We start from the raw sequence: 26,568 nt of genomic DNA, 5'->3' as shown, positions 1-26,568 counted from the left end.
AGTATATCTTTCCCATCATCTTAGAGGGATGATGGGTGGCTGGCTGGATGGAAGGCAGGCAGGCAGGAAGGCATTACTCTAACACTTCCAAAACCATGAGAGAAACTTTAACCCAAGTCAGGCTGCAGACCTATCAAAAAAAAAAAAAGGCAGCCCATGTCCTTTAATAACTAAAACCATTCCCTCTCTGGTGTCAAAGCTCTGAGGAGTCTGCCTGGACACAATTCACACTAAAACCCACACAACTGAGGTGTCCCAAAGATCAAAACCCCCAAGAAACAGTGTGAGAACAGACTCGTTCATGACACACTCAGCATCACCAGGGAGGTCACTGAGCTGTGAGGAAAAAGTGATCAAACCGTTTTGCTGGAGGGCCCTGCACATGCTGGCGCAGAAATCCAGCCGTTGCCAAATGTGACTGTGGATTAGAAGGTGGGAGGCAGTCTATATGGGGTTCAAACACCGAGGCAGGAACTTGAATGCTCTTAAATGTCTTCATGCAAAGACTGGGATTGTCTTCAACATGGAAGTCTATTCAATGAATCCCCCAAAAAGGGGGTGGGGGACTCGGTGACCCAGGCTGTGAGGTGGCTGGGTATAAGGCTGCAGAACCTCTCCATCCTGGCTGTTTCATAGCTTGGGAACTATAAAGGCGGGGGCCAGGAACCATCCCCCAAGGATCTCAGGTGCTTAGAGGACAGGCAGGGCACCAGGGCCGAAGACCCGAGTCCTAGAAATGACCAAGTGACCCTGGGCAAATCTAACCTACCCAAGTTCAGTCTCTTCCGCAAAATGGGAATAACACTACCTGTCTTCCTCCATTGCTGAGTTCGCACAAGGAGCAAATATAAAACCAACTGGTAACAGTTGAGCACGGTTCAAGCCTAGGAGAATGCAGCACTGTTCTAACCAGTGGTAGGAGTGAAGGCGCTGCAGTGGGAAAGCTCATGGCCCACAGCCTGCAGGGCATGCCTGAGCTGCTTCAGTATCAGCCATTAGCATGTCCGTCAATGGTGTGGAGACTGCACGTGTGGCCAAGAAAGGACCAAATGGAGGCCCAAGAAAGCAAATACCTTATTCTTTGCCTCTGGAATGGAAGTGGCATGGGATGGTAAGATTTTAATCACAAGAGTCTGGATCCAGAAGATCATTTCTCCAAATGAGAAAGGACCCTAGGGAGCAAGTGTCTAGAAGGAGGTGGTTAGACTTCAACTTGGTCAAGTCACATGAGGCTGTCCATAAGCTGAGGCTCAGCTGCGGGCAGCCCCGGGTCATCACGCACAACGATCGCATGGCACCGGGCCCGGGTGCTGCAGAGAAAGTGCTCTCACCGGCCGGCCTGGAGTAGCCGGGGCGCAGAAGGGGCCCTGAAGTGACGAGAGGAAGTGGAGAGAGAGAGAGAGAGAAAGTGGGGTGTGACACTTCCGGGGCATGCCGTGGAGTGACATGCAGGGACAGGCACATTACAAGGAGAAGCCTGAAATGCTTTAGGACTGGTGCTTCAAAAATCCTTGACCCCAGATCGGCATACACGCTTTGCAGTTTGCAACCTACAAAGCACAGGTGGCTATACTCACAGCTGGCTCCAATCTGGCCATTTTCCGCCCCTCTGCCATTGGGCTTTCCACATGGGTCTTTTGCACCATGGAACAGAAAAGCAAAGTCATGTTTTTCATCATGGCCAAGGGCACACACTGGCCCGTAAACCATGAAGAGGAAAGGGCCAGTGGCAGCTTCGTATAAGGCAGGATGTGGCCCTCTTCCTGCACAGAACACTCCCTTTCCAAGTCAGGACCATTCCTTCCGGCTTCTGAAGCTGGCCCCCCAAACACACACACACACACACACACACACTCTCTCTCTCTCTCTCTCTCTCTCATTCTCTCTCTCAAATAAATAAAATCTTAAAAAAAAAAAAAATCTTAAAAAAATAAATAAATAAAAACAACCAAGACTTAAAATCCCAAGATGTTCTTAGAGAACCAGAGCTGGATGGTGGCTGGAGGAAGGGCTCCAGTTCAAGGCCCCCAGGCTGGACTTGTGGGGTTGGGAAGGAAAAGACAATGTTTTACTAGACAAAATATTAGACAAAAGCCCTGTCCCCAGAGAGCGCAGGACCCTGCGGAGGGAGACACACGTACCTAGGAAGCACCTGTCCTCTAAGTCATGACCTGCTATTCAGCTATTCAGAGCAGTCAGTGCTGAGGAGCGGGGGGTCCGGCTAGGACCAAGGAGGCCCTCAGGGGGCTTTCCAAAAATGGTGACCTGAAGGACAAAGAGGGCAAACAGAAGGGCAGGATGGAGGGAGAGCATACCCAAAGGCCACACGTGTGAGCAAGGCACCTACTAGCCTACTAGCATCGGGTAGGTGCTCAAAAAAGTTTGGGAGTGTGTGAAGTCACGGCAGTTAATCTGGGGACAGGGATGGGGTAAGCTGTCTGTTGGCTGCAGAACATATCGCTGAGAGTCATCCAAGAGACTGCCCATCATGAAATGAAACTGAAAGCCAAGTGGACAGTCTGGCTGAGGAGCTTCTGAGAGGCAGAAATGGTGTGGCATGAGGAGAGGGAAAGAGGACCCCCAGGGTCAGAATGAGCCGCAAGGAGGGAGCAAGGTCTGGAGGTAGCTCTAAGGTAAGCAAGCGCGGCCACACTTTTATAGGGGCTTTTATAGGGTGTTGAGACCCTCAGCTGCAGGTGTGGCCAGCTCTCCAGGCCGTGTACTCTTGACGGCAGGGCCTGGGACTTGTCCACTGAGACGGGCCTAGCGCAGACCCTCAATAAGTGCCTGTGGAATTCTTCACGGCTGAGCTGTTAGTCACCAAGTTAGACTGGATAAGCCCGGATGTGCTACGATGAGGGGACAAGGGCCACCTCCCCCAAAGGCACCCTGAACTGAGGCCCAGCTCACATGGATGGCCTACGGTCTTCTCCATCTTGCTAATTCCAAGGCCGGGCCACAGGGGCAAATCTGCGGCAGGGCCTGAGTTTCCATTCCCCTCCCAGAGGTGGGCCGTGCCGCCTTCGCCAACAGCCCCTGCTGATCTCTCCCGGACGGGGCCCCTGGCAGCTTCTGGAGATTCTGCTCCAGACGTACAGACAAGCCCATCAGGGAGGCACAGGTGACATTTGCTGAGCCCTACACTCTCCTCTGGGGAGGAGAGCCCTCCCTGCACAAGGTATGTTTAGGCCCTCTGGCCTTCCCCGTCACGGGCCGACGGGGCGCAGCTCTGGTGAGGCTCTGACGCATGGCTAATACACACTAAGGGCAGCTCTAGGGGATTTTTGAGACCAGCCAAAAATCAATGGTGAAAACAAAGCATTTACACTTTTTGAGAGGCTGTTGCCTCGCCTCCGCCTCTTTCCCTTGACTCCTTCTGCACGGAATCATGGCCAAATCCCAGGGATGAGCTCTCAAAAGTAGCAAATCAGTCTCTACACGGTGTTAGCTCCACCCCGCAGAGAAAGCCTAATCTGCCCCTTCAACACAGGGCCAAATTGCAGCTCGTGGTGTCACACGGACTACCAGGAGATGTGGGGCGCAGGCATGGTAAGATGCATTTATAGACACAGGGTGCTTTTACTCTTCACCTTGAACGTCCAGGCGAAGGCCAAATGCCAGCCCAAGAATGATTCAACACCCTCTTCTTGGTTCTAGCAGGTGACAGGTCCAAATACATTGCCCACGTCAGCAGCATCTCTGACCCCAGGTGCCTCGGCCTTCGCGGCTGCCCTGCCCTGCACCACCCCCTACCCTCCTTTTCCCTCCGTCCTTCCCTGCTCTACCAGCTCGAGTGCAGGGTGAGGACACGTCCTCAGGTGGTCCAGGACAGGGCTGGTTCAACTTGTCCTAGTGTAATTATCAATAGCGTCCCCTTTTCCACACTTGAAGTGTTATAGTTTAACAATAAATTCATGGTGAAATTAAACGTTCACCCCATCCATGCTGTACTTCCTCCCAGGACTATTTCTCATGATGTTTATCTTTACTTACTACAGTCAGGCAGATCTAGAAAATGGGATCTTAAGTGGTAGGGCCTAATGAAGACTGCACGCATCTTCCTTCCTACCCTCCTTCTCTCCTCTCCTTTCAATGTTATCCCCAATTTTGTTCCAGAAGGAATTTCTCTTGGCTAGCAAAGATGCCAAAATGCATCCTCTAAAGAGCCATGAGTTTGACACAGGCATGCCACAAGTTTGGCTCTAAGTTTTCTACTAGGCAACTGAAGAAAAGGACATCTAACTAGTTGTACAGAAGGAGACACCAATTAATTGTCCAGGAGAAACACAAGTATTCGTGGCTTGAAGAGCAGGGAGAAGACTCTCCAGATGGGCCATCAAAGAGGCCACTCTGCATGTCATTAATGATGTCATACTACCATGCCGAAGCGGGCAGCAAGGTTTGGGGCTGGGGTCTCTGTGGGTCCGGTGCACCCTAGCTTGTTCACGAGGCAGCACTGAACAGACAGTAGGTGAGATGAGGCAGTGAGCACACGGCAGCCACGTGGCTCCCAGGCCTCTCCTATCCCCTTCCCTCCTCCCTATCGTTTCTCTCCCTCCCTTCCTCCCTCCCTCCAATCTCCCAAAAGCATCTTCAGACATGAGAGTAGTTTAAAGATGTTTTAATACACAGTACAGTTAAAGTAGTTGCCAATTCTGATAAGTGGTAAGTCTGGGGATCTTTTTATTTTCTTCCAAAATTGTATTTCTGGACAAGAATTCTGCTTGGCCTTGACACTTTATTATTAGGTAAATCTGAGGCTAGTTAGAAAAACATTTGATGGAATTTTTTTCTAAAGATTTTATTTGAGAGAGAGAGAGCATGAGAGAGCATGAACGGTGGGAAGGGGCAGAGGGAAAAGCAGACTAGCCGCTGAGCAGGGAGCCCGACGTGGGACTCAGTCCCAGGACTCCTGAGATCATGATCTGAGCTGAAGGCAGACACTCAACCGACTGAGCCACCCAGGTGCCCCCATTTGATGGAATTTTAAATTACCAATCAAAATCAACTACTTCAAGTGATAGGAGAAAATACTTGAGAAAAACGAAGTTTAAACCCCTAAACTGTGGCCATCAGAATCCAAGGACCAGACAACCAAAGTCTTCAGAAGGTCCAGGCCAAACTGGTAGAAGCATTTCATCAATTTTTGCCTCAGTGAACGTTTAAACCTGAAGTCTCAACCTGGCAGTTCTTGGGCTGGATCTGGTGCACCACTGTTTTGCTTGGCTAGCAGACTGTTTGCTTAATTGTCAATACTTAAAGATCAGAATCTTTCACCTTAACACAGATTTCTGGCTTCTCTTGGGAAAAAAAAAATCAGAAGACTTGGCAGCACTGGGCCCATATTCATGCAAAACAAATGAGAACACCAGAAACACCAGTCAAGATCCAGGACACAGATGGGGTTTCAATCAATTCTTTCCTTCCTTGTCTTTCACAATCCATTTTTAAATCTTCAAAAACTTGTATTATTTCCTGGAGGCATTTACCTGAAATTAAACTGTGATAGCCTGTATCCTGAGTTTCTGAATCACAGATGGCCTCTTCTTGTGTCCGTTACAATATGCTATGCTCACTGGATGATCCCCTTTTGAGAGCCTACCCAATACGCTCTCATTTTACAATTTTATATAAAACCAGCACTCACCTCCATATGGTCTTGAATATGATCTGACATGAAGACCGGAGAGTGGGGCTCCTCTGGTCTGGTCTGGTCTGTGCAGGTGACTGATGGGCACCTGGATGTGCAGCTAATCACAGGCAACCCAGATATTGCATTTGGTCCACAAATCCCTCCCCAGGTTCTGGCTGGCCATCTCAGTCTCCCGGGGACTCAGAGGCCTCAAAGACAGTCTCTACTCTGTTTATACAAAAGTATATTGCTTGCTCATCTGTAGGATGCCTTTGAACTTGGACAGCAGCTGAAAGAATGTGAGGTGAGGAGAGTGGTGGCCTGAATGACCAAGATTATACCACAATCGACCTAAACCCTGATGACATCTTAGCAGGAAGGAACAAGCAGAAAAAATGGAGATGCTTCTCTTCTGCTCTGGTTCTTCTAAAAAATGATTCATCGTTATGTCCTTACCTTCCTTAGACACTGTTTCCCAGACTCCCTGAAAGCTGAATACCAATGAACTACAGTTACATGAAGAACATGAAAATCTCGTTTGCTCCCAAGCCAAGTAGAATGCTAGAATTCTATTGCCTTCTTTACATTTCCAAATTCATGAGTCTTGGATCAAACAAGATAAAATGGTCCTAGAGTCAGGGAAAGGGTTTCCCTTGCTTCTACCCTGTGCAGGTAGTAGGCTTCATTTTATTAAGGGTGGCAGTTTTCCTTACAGGGAACCAAGTGGAGCCATAGAAGCAGTCAAATGCACTGATACCTCACACCACACAGACTGACAGTAATGAGGCCCCGTGAGCATCTCTGGGACTTCACATTTCTGGAAGCCCATCAGGACTGGCAGCCTCATAATGAGTGCTCATCGACAGCAGCAAGGACACACCAAACGTTCACGCAAATGATTCTACAGAAAGCAATTCTGGTTCCTAAAAAGCTTCCTCTTTTACAAGTAATGACAGAAAATTCTCGAGGACAGAGACACGGGAAGGCTGGGTCCCTGGAGCAAAGTGTTCCTATGGGCAGCTCCTTGATATTGGGGTCAGTTCTGCCACCTGTAAGCAGATCCTAGGGGTTCTCTATGATCAACAGTAAATGGCTCATTTAAAGAAGTCACCCAATGCAGGAGGAGGAGGTAAGGTGTTCATTTCAAACCCAAGTCCAGTTTGAAAGCTTGCTATTTCTGCACTGGCTAATTCTGCAGCTAACCTGGAGGCAGAGCGCCTGGAGGCTGAATATCCATTTCACTTAGGTCAGGAAGGCAGCTGAACTGTGTGCCTGCAGTAGCCAGGGGGCCATCCTGTAATTCCCCTCACCTGGAGCCAGCCTTACCTAACTGTCCTTTCCATACACTGCCTGTCACAGAAAGTCCCGCTTTACATATGCCACCGTGATTCAACTATGTTCTTTTGCTTCCCGCCCCAGGAAGATGCTTATAGATGAGTCTTTTTTTGCTGCCTGATTGCAAATGAGGATCTCTCAATGAGAGTTTTATTTGGCAGAAGAAACAAGTACTAGTAATGCAAACAAGGACAGTCCTCCCAGCCCATTATCCTTTGCTGGGCCTCAGTTAGGAGCACCTGCCCGGGCCCACCTCCCAGTGGAATGATGTGGGGAGGTGGTCCCATCAATTAGTCTGCAAGCTTCTCAAGGGCAGGGTCTAGTTTCTCTCTACTGCTTAGCCAGACCCTCAGCAAAAGCCTACTGAGTGAGTTTTCTAGTTGTGCACAGAGCTAGGTCCATCCTAGGAGCCTCCTGGAGGCTGTGCCCGCACAGCAATCCCACAACCCCTTCCAAAAAGCCTTTCAGAAGAAAAGACAGAGGGCGCCTGGGTGGCTCAGTTGGTTAAGCAACTGCCTTCAGCTCAGGTCATGATCCTGGAGTCCCGGGATCGAGTCCAGCAGCGGGCTCCCTGCTCAGCGGGGAGTCTGCTTCTCTCTCTGAAACGCCCCCCTCTCATGCTCTCTCTCTCAAATAAGTACATAAAACCTTTAAAAAAAAAAAAAAAAAGGAAGAAGAAAGACAGAAACGTCACACACACAGCTTGGAATTCTGAAGGCAGAATATTAAGCTGAGAAGGATGTACGCCACACTGGGACATGCACGGTTCCCGCAGCAAAGCATCTTTACGGCTCGTCGGAGGAAAACCTCTAAGTAACAGCACTGACTTGCCATTGGGGCCTTCACTGAATCTTACCTGCCCCACCTCCTTCACACTGTAATCGCTCTGAAAGCAGGGACATGTCTTCTACCTCATAATTCCTCCAAGTACCTAATCTTGTAGTTCACGTACCCCGTGAGCCCAATGAAAATCGAGAATAACAATGTTTCCCGTGGCCTGTCTTTAAAAAGAAAAATGTGGAAGCAGCTTGTGTAAGAACAGCAGTGGTAGGACTGTGGACCCTTACCTAACAGCCGGCCCACACACTGCTGCGGAGGCAGGCTCTCTCTGACTAAACCAGTGCTCCTTCGTGTATTCAGCAGGCATCTACTGTGTGCCTGGTGCTCGGTCCACACACCCTGAAGAGAACATGCAATCTGGTCCCACCCTGTCTGCTCATTCATTTCCTCACTCATTCTTTCACGAAACATCTGCGTCGGGTACCCCGCGATGGGTCTCATCGCCCCATTACTGGGCGCCCCAGGACTGCTAACCTGCAGGAAGACAAAACACCTGACCTGAGCTGTGTCTGCAGAGCAGGGAAGCCCCGCCCATGTTCAACCAGGACCCCATCTGAGCCAGAGCAGCCAGTCTTCGGCAGCCTCTCCGTGGCCCATAGCCCTCAGCAGGCGCTGGATGTCCACAGCTCGCCCAGGCGGCACAGCCGGCGGATGGGCAACAATTCTGTTAATAATCATGTTACATTACAGACCGCAATTCCACTGCAGGGCTTCCATATACATCTTTTCCCTTTTAAAACACATTTTCCCAATGGTGTGATTAAAAACTGACTGCCTCATAGTAGGTATTTTTAAATCTACCACCTGGCAGGTATTTCCCTCCCCATCCCCCGCTTTTTTAAAGATTTTAATTTGACAGAGAGAGACACAGCGAGAGAGGGAACACAAGCAGGGGGAGTGGGAGAGGGAGAAGCAGGCTTCCCGCCGAGCGGGGAGCCCGATGTGGGGCTTGATCCCAGGTCCCCGGGACTATGACCTGAGCCGAAGGCAGACGCTTAAGGACTGAGCCACCCAGGCGCCCCTCCCTTCATTTGTATTAGGAATTCTGTAGGGCCTCCATCACAGCCTCCGGATCACTGGGGCTATGCAAAACAGGCCGGCCTTCCGCAGCCCAGGGAGTGAAGAAATACTCAGCTTCTTTCTCAGTCACTACTGTAAAAGGTGGCAGCCTTTTTTCTCTGTTACTCAGATTTAACTCTAATAGAAACTGACAGGTTCAATCTTGGTTAATTAAAAAAAAAAAACCATGAGAACAAGAGCCAAGAAATTCATTTTCGGTTGTCAGAGGGAAAAAAGAAAAGCTACTACCTGAAATGATGGTGGTGGTAGGGCTCTCTTATAAAGCAGAGCTTTATGCCCAGTGAACAGCAGACCTGAATTTATATCAGCGTAAACCTTTCCAGATGTGACTGTTAGAGTAACATCCTGACATGAGACCATCAGGAGAGAGATGGAAAACGCTGGTTGGCTAGATATTAGAGCCGTGTCTGTCCATTTTCCTCCCTCATACAAATTGATTTCAGACCAGGGAACTTGAAGACAAAATGACACTATGAGCTCACACAACCCTCCTCAGCTCCTGACCCGGCAACAGTAGATAGGATGCTTTGAAAAAAAAATAATAGATTAAAAATGACACTTACAGATGCAATGGTATACTGAGGGATTTGCTTCAAAATAAGAGATGGCAGAGAATGGGGGAGATGAGAGGCTGCGGATAGAGATGAAACCAGACCAGCTGAGGGCTGCTAATCATTGAAGCTCCATGAACACTGTAACATCGAAGCATCCAGCAGACTACATGATTCTGTCTGCTTTTGTATATGTTAAAAGTTTTCCTAAGTAAAAATAATAATAATAATTCTATTGGGAGACTAGCAATGCTTAATATAGAAATACTGAGTTAGGTATAAGGATAGCCAAGATATACTGGTAAGTGAACAAAAAAAAGAGGCAGAAGGGTATATAAAGTATGAGTCCATTTATACACACACACACACAGGTAAATTTGTAGAAAATTTCTGGAAAAATAACAATCTTCATATACTTCTTAGATTTTTAATGAAAATACATTACTTTTATATAATGATTTTTTTTTTTTTTTTAAATTCAAGGAGTGCAGCAGGGGAAAGGAGATAGGAGGGTTAAAAAATGAGATGAACATGTCCATGGAGCAGAACCAGAACACAAACCTCATTGGTGATCAGGGCTAGAACCACAGGCTGGAGTCCAGAAGCAGGTGGTGTGGCCAACAGCTCACCCTCTGCGGGGCACTGAAATACCCCGGTGGGAGGGGGCGGGGGGGGGGGAGGCCACCAGGATCACAGTGGGAACGGGGACTAGGGTGCCTGCCCCCCTTCCTCCCTGCTCTGCTCCAACCACGCTGTTATCTTCTGTGTGCATAGCTCCCCCACTCTGAGCTCTTGGTTTCCCCCGAGGCATACTAGAAGTTCCCTACTTTATTATGGACTTGTTGATTTCTCCTTGTAACACTGTCTGTTTCTGTTTTGCAAATAGCCTATATTGCTTAGGGCATACAGTAAAAAGATAAAAACCTGCCTGCATAGATATGAAATCCGTGGTACTGATTTCCTCAGGGGACGGAGGGCAGGAGGGGCACACAGCACCAACACCCCAGCTGCAAGTGCAGGAAATAAAGTATAAGCCTTTTTGTCTTCCATAAAGGAAGGATGGCTTATGTGGCAGGGAATTCCTCAAACACAGGCAGCGAGTTCAGATGCTGAGAAGCCAAAATATTAGCACTAATTATGCTAAGTTAATCAGTTGTTCCAATTTTACATATAAGGAAACTGAAGCTCAGAAGTTAAGGGACTTCCCTTGGATCACAGAAGTAGTTAAGTGGCGGAGCTGGGACTGGATAAAACTCCCACTAGGGAGTGCTACCCTCTGCCCGGCACTGTACACACACTGATTTAATCCTCCAGTCAACTCCACCACATATACTACTCTGCAGGGCTATAATCTCCGTTTCTCAGCTAAAGGAACTCAAGCTCAGAGAGGTCAAGAGACTTGCCCAGGGTCACACAGCTATGAGTGGCACGGGTGGGGTCATTTCACATCCTCCTCTCCTACCTCTGTGCTAAATCCTCACTTCCTCCCCACCTCCCCTGAGAGCCCTTCACCAGTCCTAGGAATGGGAGAAGGCAGCCTGCAGATAAGCTGGACATTTCTATTCCAAGCATCTGGAAAGAGGCTAGGCTGGCACAAATGCTATCAATAAAAACCACGTGACCTAGAAAGGTGAAAGAGTAGACACTATTAAAATACTTAACACAAAAGCAAATTCCTGGCTTGTGGTGTGTTATCAGCAGCTGACAGGATTAGCCTGCTGCTTCCACCTCATGGTGGGTTTGGGCTCAAACCAGCACACAGCTGGCCTGTGGAGCCAACAGAGAATGAACCGGAAGCCTGTGGACCCCACCAACAAAGCTCCCATTCAGCAGCTCCTCAGGTGGCCAGCTCCAAGACAGAAAGACCATAACCAAAGGCTGTGATCCCAGCTCCTCAACACACACACACACACACACACTCTCTCTCTCACACACACACACACACATATTCTCTGTCTCTCACACAGACACACATTCTCTATCTTATACATTCTCACACAAGCATTCTGTCTCTCACATACACACACGCATTCTCTCTCTCACACACACATTCTCTATCATACACACACTCTCTGTCTCACACACACACATATTCTGTCTCTGTCTCTCTCACAAACACATTATCATACACATTCTCTCTCACAGACATTCTGTCTCTCTCATACACACACTCTGTCTCTCACACACACACACACACATTCTCTCTCTCACACATAGACACATTCTCTATCATACACATTCTCTCTCACACACACATTCTGTCTCTCATACACACTCATTCCAGGCTCCGCAGGAACCCTGTGGCCCAAAGCTAAGCCACTGCCAGACCTCCTACCTTCCCCAAAGGACCCAAATCACAAGCAGGACTCTAACTCCTGCAGAGTGGTAACCCCAGGCCTGGTGCCTCACAGAAACTTTGAGAGCTGCCCCCTACCATCCTCTCACTCGCTCACCCTGTTTTCCTGACAAGTTCCCACTTCATAAGGCTTTGTTCCTGCCCACCCGAGGACTTTGTAGAAAAGCCAGATCACTCCCTTCTGTTAAAAAGAGGTTTTAATTCTTGGGTAGGGGTAGAGCTACCAGATTTAGCAAACAAAAAACAGGGCACCCAGTTAACTTAAATTTCATATAAACAGCAAATAATTGTTTTGTATAGGTATGTCCCCATGCAATATTTGGAGCATACACACACAAAACAATTATTTGTTGTTTTTCTGAAATCCAACTTAAGTGAGTGTTGTGTATTTTAACTGGTAACCCTGTATGGTTGGGGTGGGTAGAGTAGAGGTATCTAGTAGAACAAACCATATTGAAAGAAAACACAAAAAAGAGTTGTGAGGATTAAGGGAGGAAAGTGAGCAAGTGCCCTTTACTGAGCATCTCTTTCACACCGGAAGCTTTCATGCCCGTTGTTCATTTGAGTTTTCCAGTAATTCTGTGCTTCAGATATATTTATCCCCACTTATAGATTAAAAAACAAGACAAAACAAAACAGAAGGTCAGAGAATCAAGTGACTTGCGAAACATCATACGGGTAATTCCTGAAAGGCAGGACTACAATCCATAGCTTCTGAGTACAACCCGAATGCAGTTTCTTCTGCATCAAGCTGCTCTGCCTGCTGATACACATCTATAATGTTATAGGCTGTACATAAAGAGGGCCCAACTGTTTTCTTTGCTTTTCCAATACATTCATGAGGAAGCAAATTCAAAATGGTATCCTGGACTAACACATATGTGTAAAATAAAGTTGTCTATTTACAGAGACCATTCTGCTTATAGAGAAAGCACTAGATCCTTCTCTCCTTTTAGTCATGTACCCCAATTAAACACATCATCTATGAGGACCTACCTGTCCAGGGGTCTAGTTCCTTGACAAAGAGGCAGAGAAAGGGTCAAGACAGGACCGTTCCACCCAAAATGACCATGGCTCCCCAATTTTCAGATGAGAAAGGTCGCAGGACATTTGACTCAACAGAATCCTAACAGGGACGCTAGAGGAAAAGGTACCTCTATCACTATCCCAGCATCCCACAATCCATTATTTCCCAGAAAGCACAGTGGGTTTAGTGTACGTTTGGGGTGGGGGGTGGAATTATGGCGGGGAGAATTATAAAAAACAAACAAACAAAAACCCAAAAAAGGATATTTGTCAAATGAATAGTGAGAATACTTTTCCCTCCACCCTCCTCCAAGCTCCTAACGTTCTTCGTGACACACAATAGAGTGGAAACAACCATAAAAATGACTTAGTATGTGCCCTTTTGAAGTACAGAAACTGTCAGGCAAGGGACTACAAAAATAACACAGTTGAGAAGATTCAAGTTTATTTCTGCTTAGTGAATTTCCAGATCAAAATGCGCTTGGTTAATCAGTCAAGTTTTGCTTTTGTGCTGTTGTTTTGTTTCTAAATTTTCCTTTTCATAGATGCTAGCAGATTTGGCTTATGATAAAAACCTTGCCCACCTCACACTCCACCACTTAGGGAGTGAGACCATGTGGTTGTGGGAACTCGCACTGGTTCCTTGTTCCTGGCGGAGGGCGCAGGAGGTGACTGCACAGGAGTGGGCAGACGCTGGCCTGGGGATGCCCCACCAGCGGTGATGGCCAGGTGATGGCCAGGTTCAAGGCGATGGGGCTGGGGCTGCCTGCTCATGGGAAGGGCCCGGCTCTGGTCGTCCTTGTGTGGACGCTGCTTACTCGCTACCCTTCCATTCCCCCGCTTCTTCTCCTACCCCCTTCCCACAAACACACCCAGGCGCAGGCTCCAAAGGCGCAGACAACCAACAGTTTTTCTTTTGGGCCACTGGAGTCTCCAGTTTTCCAGCGGAAGACAGCAAAAAACCCCACACTCCATTCCCCCTCTGACCCAGCCAGCACCAAAGCATTCCCAGCCCCAGCACGAGGCTGCAAATATTCAGAGGCAATTACCCAGAGCCAGTAGGGAGCACATTCATGCAGGGCCGTCATTTGCAGACTTAATTATTAGAGGCTTTATAAACATTTCAGCTTGGGAGGGGAAAGGGGGAGCACATAACAGGGTTTTCGTTTCTGATGGTGAGTGTGCAAGCCCTACAAACAGGCCAGGTTGGGTCTCTGCCGGTAGCTGCACAAGCCTCATTTTTCTCATTGCACATAATGATCATTACAGACTCTGAAGGTGAGAAAAATTCAATTTCACCTTGGATCTAAAATCTTCCAGAGATTTCTTTTGAGAAGTCTAGATAATTAAATTGGTTTACGTTTCACTGTTAATAAAATCCTAGATGTACAAAAACATAAATTCTGGCGGATACTATTTAAATGGGATCACGTTTCCATTTTTATTACATAAGAAGACTCCAGAGCAGGGCTTGAAGGCACCACTGCTCCGATCACATTTAATCATGAGCCTGCGAGCAGCCTGCGGACCCTGGCCCTTAGGGAGCAGTGAGGGGCCCCTGCCGCAGACCAGCGGCGCCTCAGGACAGAGGAAAGACAATAAGGAGACGGTGAGGGTCAGGAGACTGGGATCACAGTGCCGGGGCAGGGGGAGGGAGGTCCTGCAGCACACCGGCTCCCATTCTCAGATGGAGGAACCAGGCCCCAAGCATAGGGACTAGCATGTAGGACTTTGGACTCTCAGTCCAGTGCTCCTTCCATTGCCTTTAGGTGTTAAATCGAGATCCGCCTTGTATAAAAGTGAGGGAATGAGACGAGGGGGCTGCTCTGAGTTGAAGTGGCAAGGGTTGACCCAAACCCTCCGCTCCTGTTCCCCCCCGCTCTTGTTCCCCCGCAGAGTGCGAGACTCTGCTGTGTGACTGGGGGACAGGCTGGGAGAGGATGACGTCAGGGCAAACAGCCCACAAGGCCCAGGAGTTATCAGCCCATTCAGAGGCCTCGCAGGAATTTCCTGTTATGTGATCTGCGTCTTGCAAATAGTCACAAGCAAGCAAGCTGTCACTCTTCCCCGCTCTTTTAGGGGAAACGTGGGCGCTTGGGTCACTAGCAGCCTGTGCCCTGCAGCCTTCCAAAGACGACCTGGCTCCAAGGATGTCCACAGGGAGCCGGCGGGAGGGTCTGCTGGGACAACAAAGAGCAGGCCAGCCCCGGGGACGGTGAAATCCCAGCTCTAGGGTGAGCTCTGGTACTACCCGGAGGAGGATCAGTCAGCAGCATGGAACCCTCTGGACCCAGAACCATGGCTCTAGTTTTTAACAAAAACTTGTAGGTGCCTCTGCTCTTCCTTTCCTTTGTTTCCACCATTAGACATACAGTCCACACACGAGAGTGCACACAAGCGCGTGCACGGCCCCCCGGGGAGAGGGCTAACAACACACTGAGGTACTCCGGGGGCACTCTACACCCAGGTCATCATCCCCACCAGGCCCCCACCGCTCCAGAGGGAACACCGGGCCAGCTTGGGGGATCATCTTTGCCTTGGTTTTCCTCATAATCTTTGCCACATGGTGTGCATCCCCCCAGATTGCAGTTCACTTTGCACAGCAGTGTCTGGCTACTACCGCTTGCTCATTTTTGCTTTTGTACAGTACTCAGTTGGATGAATATATTTCATTTGTCCCTTCTGCTATCTATGGACATTTAAGTCATTCTCAGTTTCTGGCTACTGCATACAATGCTGCAGGGAACATTCTTGGACATGTCTCCTGGTTCTCAGATGCTGGGGTTTCTCTACGACGCACACTTGACAATGAAGTGCACGGCATCACGCAGAATGTGGTCTTCACGGCGATGAGGTAACCCCAACCAGTGCCCCAAAGCTGTGCTGCCTTCCCCTCCTTACGAGACACTGATAAACCCGTTCTGCTTAGACAGAGGAGGGGTCACTGGAGACTCAGAGGCCAAGAAAGCCTAGTTCATCGTCAGAGAAGGCAATTAAAGCTATATCCTGATACCTCCTCTGTAAGGCAAAGCCCAAGACTTTAAAATTCTGAGCTTAACCAGAACCAACCAACCAAAACAGCTTGGCTTTCTGCGAGAAAAATGTTACAAACTCCCCAAAAAGAATGAGGCAGCATCTACAGCTTCAGGGCAGACCCACCCACCCACACTATTAACCATATGCAATAAGCACAAATGTGTCTCTAAGAGATTTAAGTGCAGATCAAGAGATTCAAGAGTGTCTACCGATAAAGCAGGACAGGGGAAAGAGGAGGGATGGAGGGGGTCCTGGACGCCACTTCCCCTAGGGCTGCCGCATACCGGTATACTGGCTGCATCTCTCTTGCTATACCAATGATGGCGTCCGGCAGGAAACTGTCAAACTCCTCAAACAATTCCCGGATGTTGGTCTTGTACTTCAGGTCTAGGTCCAGCTGAATTATCCGCAGGATCTCTGGAGGAAAGAGAAAGAACACGATAAGACACAGACACACATCCTGGGAGGCTCAGCCACGGACAGAAAATGAGTGGGGGGTGCAGAAACAGGTATCAGATCATTCTTGAGGTCACCGAATGATGCAAAGTTATCGCTGGAAACAAAGGCCCTTCATCCACCAGCAACCCACTCTGCACCAAAGTCTTCATAAACAACTGCCCCACCTGTCCTTCCACCCGCAGGCATGCATTGTGTTTAGAACGAGGTGACCATATGCTCTACTTCAGGCCCACTGCCCTGGCGTAATTTTCAACAGCACACCACTTCATTCTCAAAAGGAACCAGTTTGGACGACATGTTATGCGGACACCCTACTGAAAATCAAAGCATACCGGTGTTTCTCCGTGGGGCACAGGTGGTAAATGAGCCACAGGAGAGAGGGCTGGAGACCTGCCCTTAACAGTACGTTCTCAAACCCCGATGTGTGTCGAGTTCGGATGCCGCCAGAACAGCTGAAAGACCTCGGACACTGTTAGGTTTTTATTCCACTATCTGAGAGACAAAGTGAGCTATAATTAGACAAACCGAGTCTCACAATTACCTGGCACATAAGTGCTGGTTGCTTCCGTTGCCTCCAGACGACTCAGGGCGAGGAGGGAGGAGGGAGGGGGGAGGCCCCGGCTCTGTTCTCTCCTCCTCTGCACCACACCACCCCCCCCGCCCCCCGCCCCCCGCCCCAAGCCTGAGTCAGCTCCTGTGTGGCAGAGGCAGCAGGGGACCAGACCCAGCTGTCCAGGCCCCTGCCCCGCCCCCCACCAGGACTGACACACAGGTGACTGAAACCAAGAAGGGAGGAACTAAGTGCATGACATGGGAGGGGCTGCAGGGGCTCCAAGGAGGGGGTGCTCAGGGGTCAAATGATGCGGGAGAGAAAGTGCTCCGCACTAAGGAGGGGGCCCGAGGTGGGAAGCGGGACATGCAAGTGCAAGTTCCAGCTTTGCTGCTGCTTAACGCTGTGACCCTGGGAAAACGACTTCTCTAAACCTTAGCTGTCCCACTTGTTAAACTGGGGGTGATACGATGGGGCCCCATGAGCCTGTGATGCCGGGAAGATGAGGGGACAGATGGGAAACACCTTGTATTCAGGCTGCTGAGCACTGCAGGAATCTAGGGTTTGGAGAGTAGGGAATTCACTGACCCCTGAGGCAGTAAAGGGAGACTTCATGAAGGAGGGAGACGTGGGCTGGGTCCTGACATCTGGGCAGGGGTGGACAGCTGAGGCACAGCAACACCCGACACCCAACATCAGGCTCTCCCCGGGGCGCGACGGCTGTCCGAGGACAGGCTGTCCAGGGAAGCCCTCTGAAGACAGGGACCCTATCTTTGGCATCTTGGCCTCCTCCCACTCATACTGCAGGCCTTGGCAGTCAGTAAACACTCAGGAATGTTTGTGGAATTCAACAGGCATTCTCTAAATTTGTTTATGAAGAAATCACAGCTTATGATTCCAGAAAAACTGATTCATCTGTTCTTGTTCTCTTTTCCTTGTGGCACAGAAAAAGAACATTAGTTGACGTCCAACATGAGTGTTTTGAAAAAAAAATTATTTACGCTAGGTGAGAACCCAGCAGCTCAGGCCAGAGGAAAGTGAGGGGGCACCAGAGCCGGCTGCTCTGGCCCTGTGGGAAGGGGGTGCAGGAAAACAGGCTCACCCAGCCCTGTGGACACGGCTGTCGCCTGGCTTCACACTGCCCACCCCCACACACCAATGAGTAAAACTGCTGCTCGCCCTCCTGCACTAAGAACAGCAATGCCAACCATCCCAACTGAGAAGCCAGGAAAGGTAATGACTTGGGAGTCTGCGGGTCAGGAAGCCATTGTGGTGACTTCGCTGTCTCCCAGAAAGCTGCCCTCCACCAGGAGTGGAGAGTAGGGACAGGCCACAGGGCAGAGCCTCAGGGCACCTGATGCTCTCAGAAATGGCCCTGGGGAACAGAGAGAAGGAACCCGATGTGACCTTAGAGAAGAGCACTGTGTCCCAGGAGAGAATGTCTAGGAGTGAGAGTTGTAGCCATCAAGTCACGGTGGGGAAGCCCCATAGCACAGCAACCCCCCAGCCATTTTTCTTTTCTTTCTGGCCACCTCCTGTGCCCCAAGGTCCCACATCCAGGGTCTCAGGTGGCTCCTTCACATAGTAGAGCAGAGTACTAATGAGACAGGGACAGGAGGGCATCATCATCATCCCAAGGAGAGAAAGCACATCATCACAGGTTCTGTCGACGAAGGGGATGGAGGGGGACAAAGGCGTTCGGCCAAAAGATGGGGAGGCCTCGAGGATGTATGGTGGTACTTCTGAGGTATTGACAGAGCTACGGAAGAAGGGGAAATGTCATCCTCAGGGGGTATTTCAATGACACCAACGACAGCCACAGGGAAGCACCCTTTCTGTGAGTGGTTTTTAAGTACCCAACATTGCATAGGCAAAAGCTTATTTCTCCTAACCACCCAATAGGTTGAGTTATTCCTATGTCCCGATGAAGAAACAGGTTTAGAAAAGTTCAAAACTATAGCCCGAGGTCCTACAACAAATAAGTGCTAGAGCTGGGATCCGAACCTTGGTCAGTTCACGTGAAAGCCCAGCACGCCCTTTCCAGCAGACCCTGATTCTCCTCTGATCAGAGAGGAGCTCCTGGGAGGTAGGTCTGGCACCCCTGCCACCCACACGGGGGCCCACAGAAGTGCCAAGGGCCTTGACAGACAAAAAGCAGAGCAACAAGCTGGCCAGATGTGGAATTTAAGGGAAGTCCTCTACAGGCAAGCAGTTTCACTATAGCTAAGGAAACTCCCAGTGGTGGGGAGGGCAGTCAGTCAGCCGGGCGCCTTTCTAGAAAGCCTACCATGTGTGCTGTGTGTACTCCCTGGGCCTTCAAGGTCACATACATCCAACCTACTCTACGAGGAACAGCCCGAATGCCTCCTTCCCTGCCCCCCCACCCCAGGCCCTGCTCAAGGTCATGGGCACTAACACCTGTGTACTGGCCTCACCACCTTGGCCAAAGAGAGTGCTTCATGAGGGCGGGAATGGGCCGGGAGGGCAGAGTTCAGAGACATCTGTGGTCTCCTGAACAACCCAGCTCCTTCATTTGGGCAGAGCCCTGGCCTTGTCTTAAAAAGCCCATCAATAAATCTGAGCACCTTCCCTGCTCTCTAGGAACTGTCTGGGAGTGAACCTGGAAAAGGTACATGCAGCCCTAAGACACAGGAATTCGAGATGCTTTTATAGTTTTAAAACTCCTCGTTCATAAAGTACCTTATTTTGCTAAAAGGTGCTGATATTTCTTTCAAGAGGGACCTCACCGAATGAGGTGAACTGCCTAGGAAGGAACGGACTGCTTCACACCAACATGAAAGGACTGGCCCAGTTACTACCTTTCAGGCTGAGGCCGGAGGACACTCCCTTCTATTCTGAGGGCTGACAGCCCTCCGTACAACCTGTGGTGTCGGGCGGGCATCTGTCCAGACGGTTATTCTTTATGTAATTATGAAGTAAGACGCCAAGTTGCAAATGTCACTGCTGGAAAGAGAAAGATGCCTACCAGGAAGGCTGGAATTGATTAGGGTAAGATTCTCTTAAAGGGCCTTGTTCCTCTGGCCCCTGGTCCCTGCTGTTGTCCCCTCTCTGTGGGAACTACATGACAGGGGTGGGGGCATTATGCTGAAAGGCTCTTCTGAGGATGAGGTAAAATTGGTACATGGCAGTGACAGCCACAGTGATGGCCCACAGGGGATGCTGGCTGGAGGACAGCTGTAATGACAGCACTTAGGGCCACTGAGCTTTAAGGAATAAATGAGTGAGAGAATTGACTCCAAAGCAAAGAGATGAAATCTATAAAGCATGGGGAAGAATGTCTCAGAAAGGACTAGGCATCTATAAAACTCAAAGCAATGGCCAGCATCCAGGCTGGTTGAATGTCTACCATGTCAGAATCCCGTGAGAAAATGATAAAAAAAAAAACAAAGAGGACAGAATAATCTAGGATAACAGAGCTGAAGGAAGAGCCAATCTACCCATTATACAGATGGGGAAACTAAGGACCAAAGAAGGAGTGGGGCTTGTCAGAGGTCACACTGGTGAGCTAAGTGGCAAAGCTGATCCCAGAACTCAGGTTTTCTGATTGCCTAGCTAATGCTCTCATGTCAGTCGGCGCCCCCCTTCCACTACCCACTCCCAATATGGGCCATAAACTCCTCAAGAGCCCGAAACATTGTGGCCAAAATAATACGGCCCAAAGGGCTGCGCACAAGACGTGCCAGGCACCCAATACAACTAGCTCATGGAGGATCTGCATATCACACCATGAAAACGAAACCTAAAGATGAACAGCAGTAGCGAAAGAAAGACGAGATCTCCGTGATCCACATACTGGATAGCCAGCTTTTGGGAAACTGCTCTCCATATTCTCCCATTAACATCAGGCAGGGATGTTAGAAAACAAACAAAACCAACAAATCTTTACATTTCTCTAGGAACACACCTTGAGCTATACTACATTCAAAGGGAGGCAGGAGCCAGACTTCACAGCCAGGAGCCTCCCATGGAGACACAAGCTCAGTGCCTGGTGTGAGGACGACAACAACCAGTAGTAAAACACGGTCCCCCTTCAGCCCCCCAACCACCACCCAGCCATCTTCTCTTCTAGCTGGACCTGTTCGTTCCTGGAAATGTGGTGCTGCAACATCCAATTAGCTGGATGAGGGGCCCTCCAACCAGCCCCTCAAGCTTACAAATCTTGCCATGTATGTGTTTAATCACAAAAACAAGAAGCGAAGTGTGTCATTTTCTCAGGTAGAAGGAAGCTTGCCCATGTATTAGGAAGAGTCGGGGTATTTGAGGGATGCTGCTGGGCATCATCCTCCGATGAGCGCAGTGCTGGCCCTGGCTGGCCAGGCTCCTTGGGAGATGACGGAACACACAGGGGCTCCCAGCAGCGTCACCTCACGGGTCAGCACTCAGAGCTTTAAACACTGCTTCCCATGCGGGACAGTAGCTTGGCCGTTTCAGGAAATGGAAGAATTGTTGCATCCTGGGTACAGGAGGTGGTTTGGGGGTGGACTGATAAATGTCTGACCATAAGACGGGAGCCACTGATGTATGTCAACCCAAAGTGGGAAAAGATGCTAAGGATCTAGGTCTGAGACCTATTTCCTCTTGAACTTCAACTCCAGGGGGTAAAGGAAAAAATGTGGTACCATCTTCATGAGAGGTCACATCTGCTCACCTCACCCTGTCATGCTCTGGTTTCAGGCGAACAAAATGGTGACACTTATTGAAAAGGAAAGACAGGGGCACCTGGGTGGCTCAGTCGGTTAAGTGGCTGCCTTCGGCTCAGGTCATGATCCCAGGGTCCTGGGATCGAGCCCCTCATCGGGCTCCCTGCTCTGCGGGAAGCCTGCTTCTCCCTCTCCCACTCCCCCTGCTTGTGTTCCCTCTCTCGCTGTCTCTCTTTCTGTCAAATAAATAAATAAAATCTTTAAAAAAAAAAAAAAGAAAAGGAAAGACAAGACTACAAGTGCTGGCTAAAGATGCAGCTTTCGGGACCTACAGACCCCATTATCATCTATGACCACCCTGGCCCTGGACAGCACTGAGGAAGTTCCTGACTGTCCAGGTGAGTGTTCTCGGGGTTCAGGAGGCCCAGCTCGGATGCTGCTACCTGAGGCCCCGAGCACCAGCCTGGCTGGGCCCTGGGGGCCGCTCCTCTGTACCAGTGCATCGCAGAAGGCAACATGCACGGCCTCAGAACCAGCTGGGAACTTCCCAAGTCAACATTCCCCTGTGGAAAGGCTCGAGACAGCTCATCATCAGCCTCCAATTAAACCAGTCACAAGGCATGTCATCTGACCATGGATGGAATTACAATCCAGAGTGAGTAATTAATGATCGCCAAAAACAAACAAAAGGGGGAAAGAAGCTTCCTCTCCTTCCCCCTCCTTTCTCCTACCCCAGGAACCATTCCTGGGGGACGCATCTTCACACGCACAAAACAACATGCAACAAAAGAGACCAGGACATTAGGAAAAGACAGACATGCTTGGGTAAGCCCTGGGCCTACCATCCTGGACAACAAACGGGCCTTCTCTGAGGAGCAGGTCAATCATGCAAGCGCCTTCTTTCCCTCTGTGTCTTGAAAGAGCGTCACAGAGCTTCCCAGAGATAAATATTTATAATACATCAAAGGGCTTTCAGCTCAGAACACCAGGCCTAGCTTTCCATTAACCAGGACAGCGTTCAGGGAGAAGGGGACACTGTGACAACCTGGGCTCTGTGAGGTGTCATAAGGCTGAGACTCTGGAAGCAGCTGCTCGGGAAGGAAGCTTGATTTCTCACCGTCCACCTGGAAATACTGTAGCAATCAGCCTCTGGGGCTTCATTGCTGTTGGGCAGGACTTCTGGCTTGCAGGAGCCAAAGGGCAACCGAAAGGGGTAGGGACCTGCTCTAACAGTAGGAGGCCCATGGCCCGGGAGAAGCTGTTTTGAGGCCTGAGGGACAGGCCCAGTCCTGATGCGCCACGCCAGCCACCCTGGACTGGCTTCTGCTGCGGGGTCTCAGGCTGTCACATGGTAGACCCGCCACCACAATGCACCGACCCCAGCTGTATCCCTGAGGGCGTCTGCACTTGGAATGGGTTGTGGTGGTTCTCCTATCCAACCGAGAACTTGGGTCACTTCCCAGCTGGGCTTTTCCCTGTGCCCCCAAAGCCCCCTTCTCCGCTGCCTGCACCATGTAAGGCCCGGCTGCAGGAAGCTGGCTAACTATGAGGGAAGCTGCCACCAAGGAACACGGTGGAACACGCCAAGGGTCCGAGGCCTTGGGCACCGACTCCTGGGGCTCCTCCAGCCTGGTCAGCCAAAGGGTCCCTCCCTAGGAGCAGAGAGAGGGCGTCTGTGTGCCAGGCCCAAGACGGGGGCTTTCCACTTGCTGACTCGGCTCATGAACTTGCACTACACTTCTGTCGGGTGGGCATTAGTACTTCCTGTGTTCAGATGAGAAACCCAAGGCTCAGAGAGTTTGGGCAACTTGTCTAAGGCAACATAGTGAGGAAACGTCAGAGTTGAGATCACAGACTTCCTCACTGGATAGTGTGTTTGATCCATCACACACAGGTTTCGGAGAAAAGCCTTCAGACATCCCCGAGTCCCTTTTAAAGTCCCCCTATCTTTAAACACAAGAAATGCTGTCACATCAAGGGTGAAAACATCAGACAGCTCTAGGCCACCCTGGCTTGGTGAATGGGACTTTTGTGGGCAGAGAAGGGGCTCCCACTTCCCACAACCACCCCCCTCAAAACCCCTACCCTCAGTGAGCTGGAAAACTCCTGGGGTTCCCTTTCATTGAGCGGAGACCAATGGAGAAATTTCAGGAAAAAGGGGTTTCATGCCACAAAAGCTGAACGGAAATTTTCAATGACCATAGTCGATCTGTATAACATATATTATTATATTCAGGTAAGCATCCAAATTCTCCGAGATTGGCATGATTATTTCTGCGTGACAAATGAGGAGATGAGGAAGTATGGTAATCAAGATCACACGGCTGGGAAGCGGTGGAGCTGGGGCTCACATCGAATCCGTGGGGCTCTTAAAGCCCATGCTCACTCTTCACCCCCACGCTACCCTACCCTCCAGCCCCCGGATGGCCATGCGCACAGCAGGCTCGGTTCGCTGGTGCTGCTCAGTCAGGGCGCCCCTGACTCTCCCTGGGCTGCTCTGTTTTCCACATCAGCAGACGGCTCTGAGCGAGGAGGGAAGGGAGGAAATGGAGTTCCTAAGAGTGATTTATACAAACTGTTAGCAGCGCTGGTAAAAGGTTTGGGCGCCAAGAGGTTGAAATTAATGACCACAGTCAGTTTTATGTATTATCTATACAACAAATTCTTTCTTCCAGTCCTCCTCCTCCCCTCTCAAAATTAAGCATGGAAAACTGACTGTGAGCTATGGGCCAGCGGTCACATTTTTTAATAACCATCAGCTCCTGTTTTGTGGACAAAACAAAACAAATTATTATGAAAAGACACAGTTGTTGCCCCAGCAACAGTGTGACATGTGTCTCCTCCCTCACCCCTCAAGCCTTCAGTGACTAGGTATATAAATCATATCCTTTAGGATAGGACAGAATTGATTTCCAACTTGGCTGAAAAACTTTAGAGACGTATATAATATACGACCACACGTACAACACCTGGTCTCCGTTTTCCTCTCACTTCTACTGCCAGTATGAAATTATAGCTCAGGCACTTCTTTACGAATTTCAGTCTGCAGAGGAAACTGGATTTTAGATCTGGAAAGCAGAATATCCCCCTTTCTTTCATTTCTATGGCATAGATGTCCGTGGCCCCTGCTGACCTCTCCACAGCTTATAGCTCTCTGGGGTCTGCTAGAGAGTTTATTTTTTATCTGCAAAAGCTTAAGCCCTGCTTCCTATTTGGGACACGACCACATTCTCACTTTGTTCACCAACCCTGAGACTGATGCCTGGTCTCTGCTCTTCACCAGCAGGCTTTTTTCATAGACCTCTGGGGATGGCCGCTGTAGCAAGCCATCCTCTTTGGGCAGAATTAACAGGTGTTTTCTGAAAATAGTGATCTGGTTACCATGGGTCTGCCCGAACGGTCACAGATCAACTTTCCAAATGGCTCACTCAGGTTCTTTGAATTGGAATTGTGGGGGCTCCTGTTTGTAATCTCCTCTGCCCTCTCTTTTACCTCCCCCAACCACTCTCTCCCTCTTTCCCTGCATTTGAGCCCAGGCCACACTTGCAGATTCACTGTAAAATCAGGAAAACTAACCAAGCAGCTCCTCATCCCCATGCTCTGTTCTGCCACATACTTGTGCCCCTGGCTCAGCCAGCTTGTCAGGGCCTGTCCACCGCAGCCCTGCCCAGTAGGCTTCCTCAAATGACAATGGCAAGGACAGGACTGATTGCTTGTATTTTTACAGCACCTAAAAATGTTCAAAGTGCATTCCCAACTCACAAAACTCTTTGCTATGCTTCAGCTCATTTAAACCTTACGACAACCCTTGGGGGCAGGTGCATCCATATGGGTCGGGTCCAGCTACTGTAACAGAAGATGTCCAGTAACAATGGTTTGAATAACACATAAGGCCAAAGCTAAGTCATCCAGGGATTGTCAGGATGCTTCATAAAGCTATCAAACGTCCTGGCCCCTTCTACCTTTCCATTCTGTTATCCTAGTTCTGGTTTCCACTCTCAAGGTCTCTGAATGGTGCAAGACAGCTACCTGGGCTCCAGTCAACCAGGCTGCATTCCAGACAACAAGGAGGAAGAAAGGGAAATGTCCCCCCCCCCCCCTTGCCCCCTGCAATAAGGCAGACCCTTCCAACAACCTCCTGGAAGTGCCTAATTTAGTCACATGGCCACACCTAGCAGCAAGGGAAGCTAGGAAATTAATGCTTTTACTGGGCATAATGTTGCTCCCAAATAAATGGGATTTGCTTATAAAGGAAAAAGGAGAGAACAGACAGAGAGCAGAAACTAGCAGTCCTTCCACGGCTGGCACGAAATTCCCCCTACTCTACAGATGAAGAAACAGAGGCCCAAAGGAGTAAGTCTGCTGAGGTTACACAGTCAATAACGGCAAAAGAGGAACCAGGTGCATGTCATCTGACCCATGCCCGCACGCCTCTTCCTTGTCCACACAGTCCCCTCCCCGCAATGGAGCCGATGGTGTGCGCCTGCCCACACTCCTGCCCGCTCACCTTCCAGACCTCTGCTCAGCCCTCACCCGCTCTTCGCTGGCCTACCACTGAGACTGTGCCCGCCGGCCCCGGGCTGCCACCCTGAAGGACTCCTGTCCTCCACCACCGGCCTCACACTTCCCTTCCAGCCCGGCTCTCTACCCGGTGTCCCAACGTGTCTCTTGGAATCCAGACATGGTCACTAGTAAGGTGAACACGCCAGAGCTAGCCAGACCCCACAGAGCCGGGCAGACCCTCCAAGCAGGATCATAATCCCCGAACGGTCTCTGTAATGCCATGGGAGTTGTGTGAGCACCATACCTCACACGGGGGCACCCATGCCACCTCTTAACACTGTTTTTGGTGACAGGCCTCTTGTGTGGCCAGCACATTGTCCCATCCTGGCGCTGAATGCACACTCCGTGCACACTGCCTGGTCATGCCCTAGGCCAGGACACTGACCCAAGGGGCCCTGATGACAACAGCTGTGCAAGCAGGGACAGTTTGGCTGGCACCTTGGCCATCTTTCATGTCACTAAGAAAAACTGTATTTTGG

At 49.8% G+C, this 26,568-nt stretch overlaps 1 protein-coding gene across 1 annotated transcript in view; it reads right to left on the bottom strand.

Moving 5' to 3' along the window:
- The window catches only part of XXYLT1 (xyloside xylosyltransferase 1), a 162,705-nt gene that overhangs the window by 51,135 nt on the left and 85,002 nt on the right, over window positions 1-26,568 (bottom strand). The window contains exon 3 of the mRNA XM_021692526.1: window positions 16,141-16,273. Coding sequence (XP_021548201.1) covers window positions 16,141-16,273 — 133 coding nt within the window. The remainder of the gene's footprint in view (window positions 1-16,140; window positions 16,274-26,568) is intronic.

Source organism: Neomonachus schauinslandi, chromosome 1 (genome assembly GCF_002201575.2).
Source record: "Neomonachus schauinslandi chromosome 1, ASM220157v2, whole genome shotgun sequence".
NCBI classification, from domain to species: Eukaryota; Metazoa; Chordata; class Mammalia; order Carnivora; family Phocidae; genus Neomonachus; species Neomonachus schauinslandi.
This window is presented reverse-complemented; position numbering and strand designations above follow the sequence as displayed.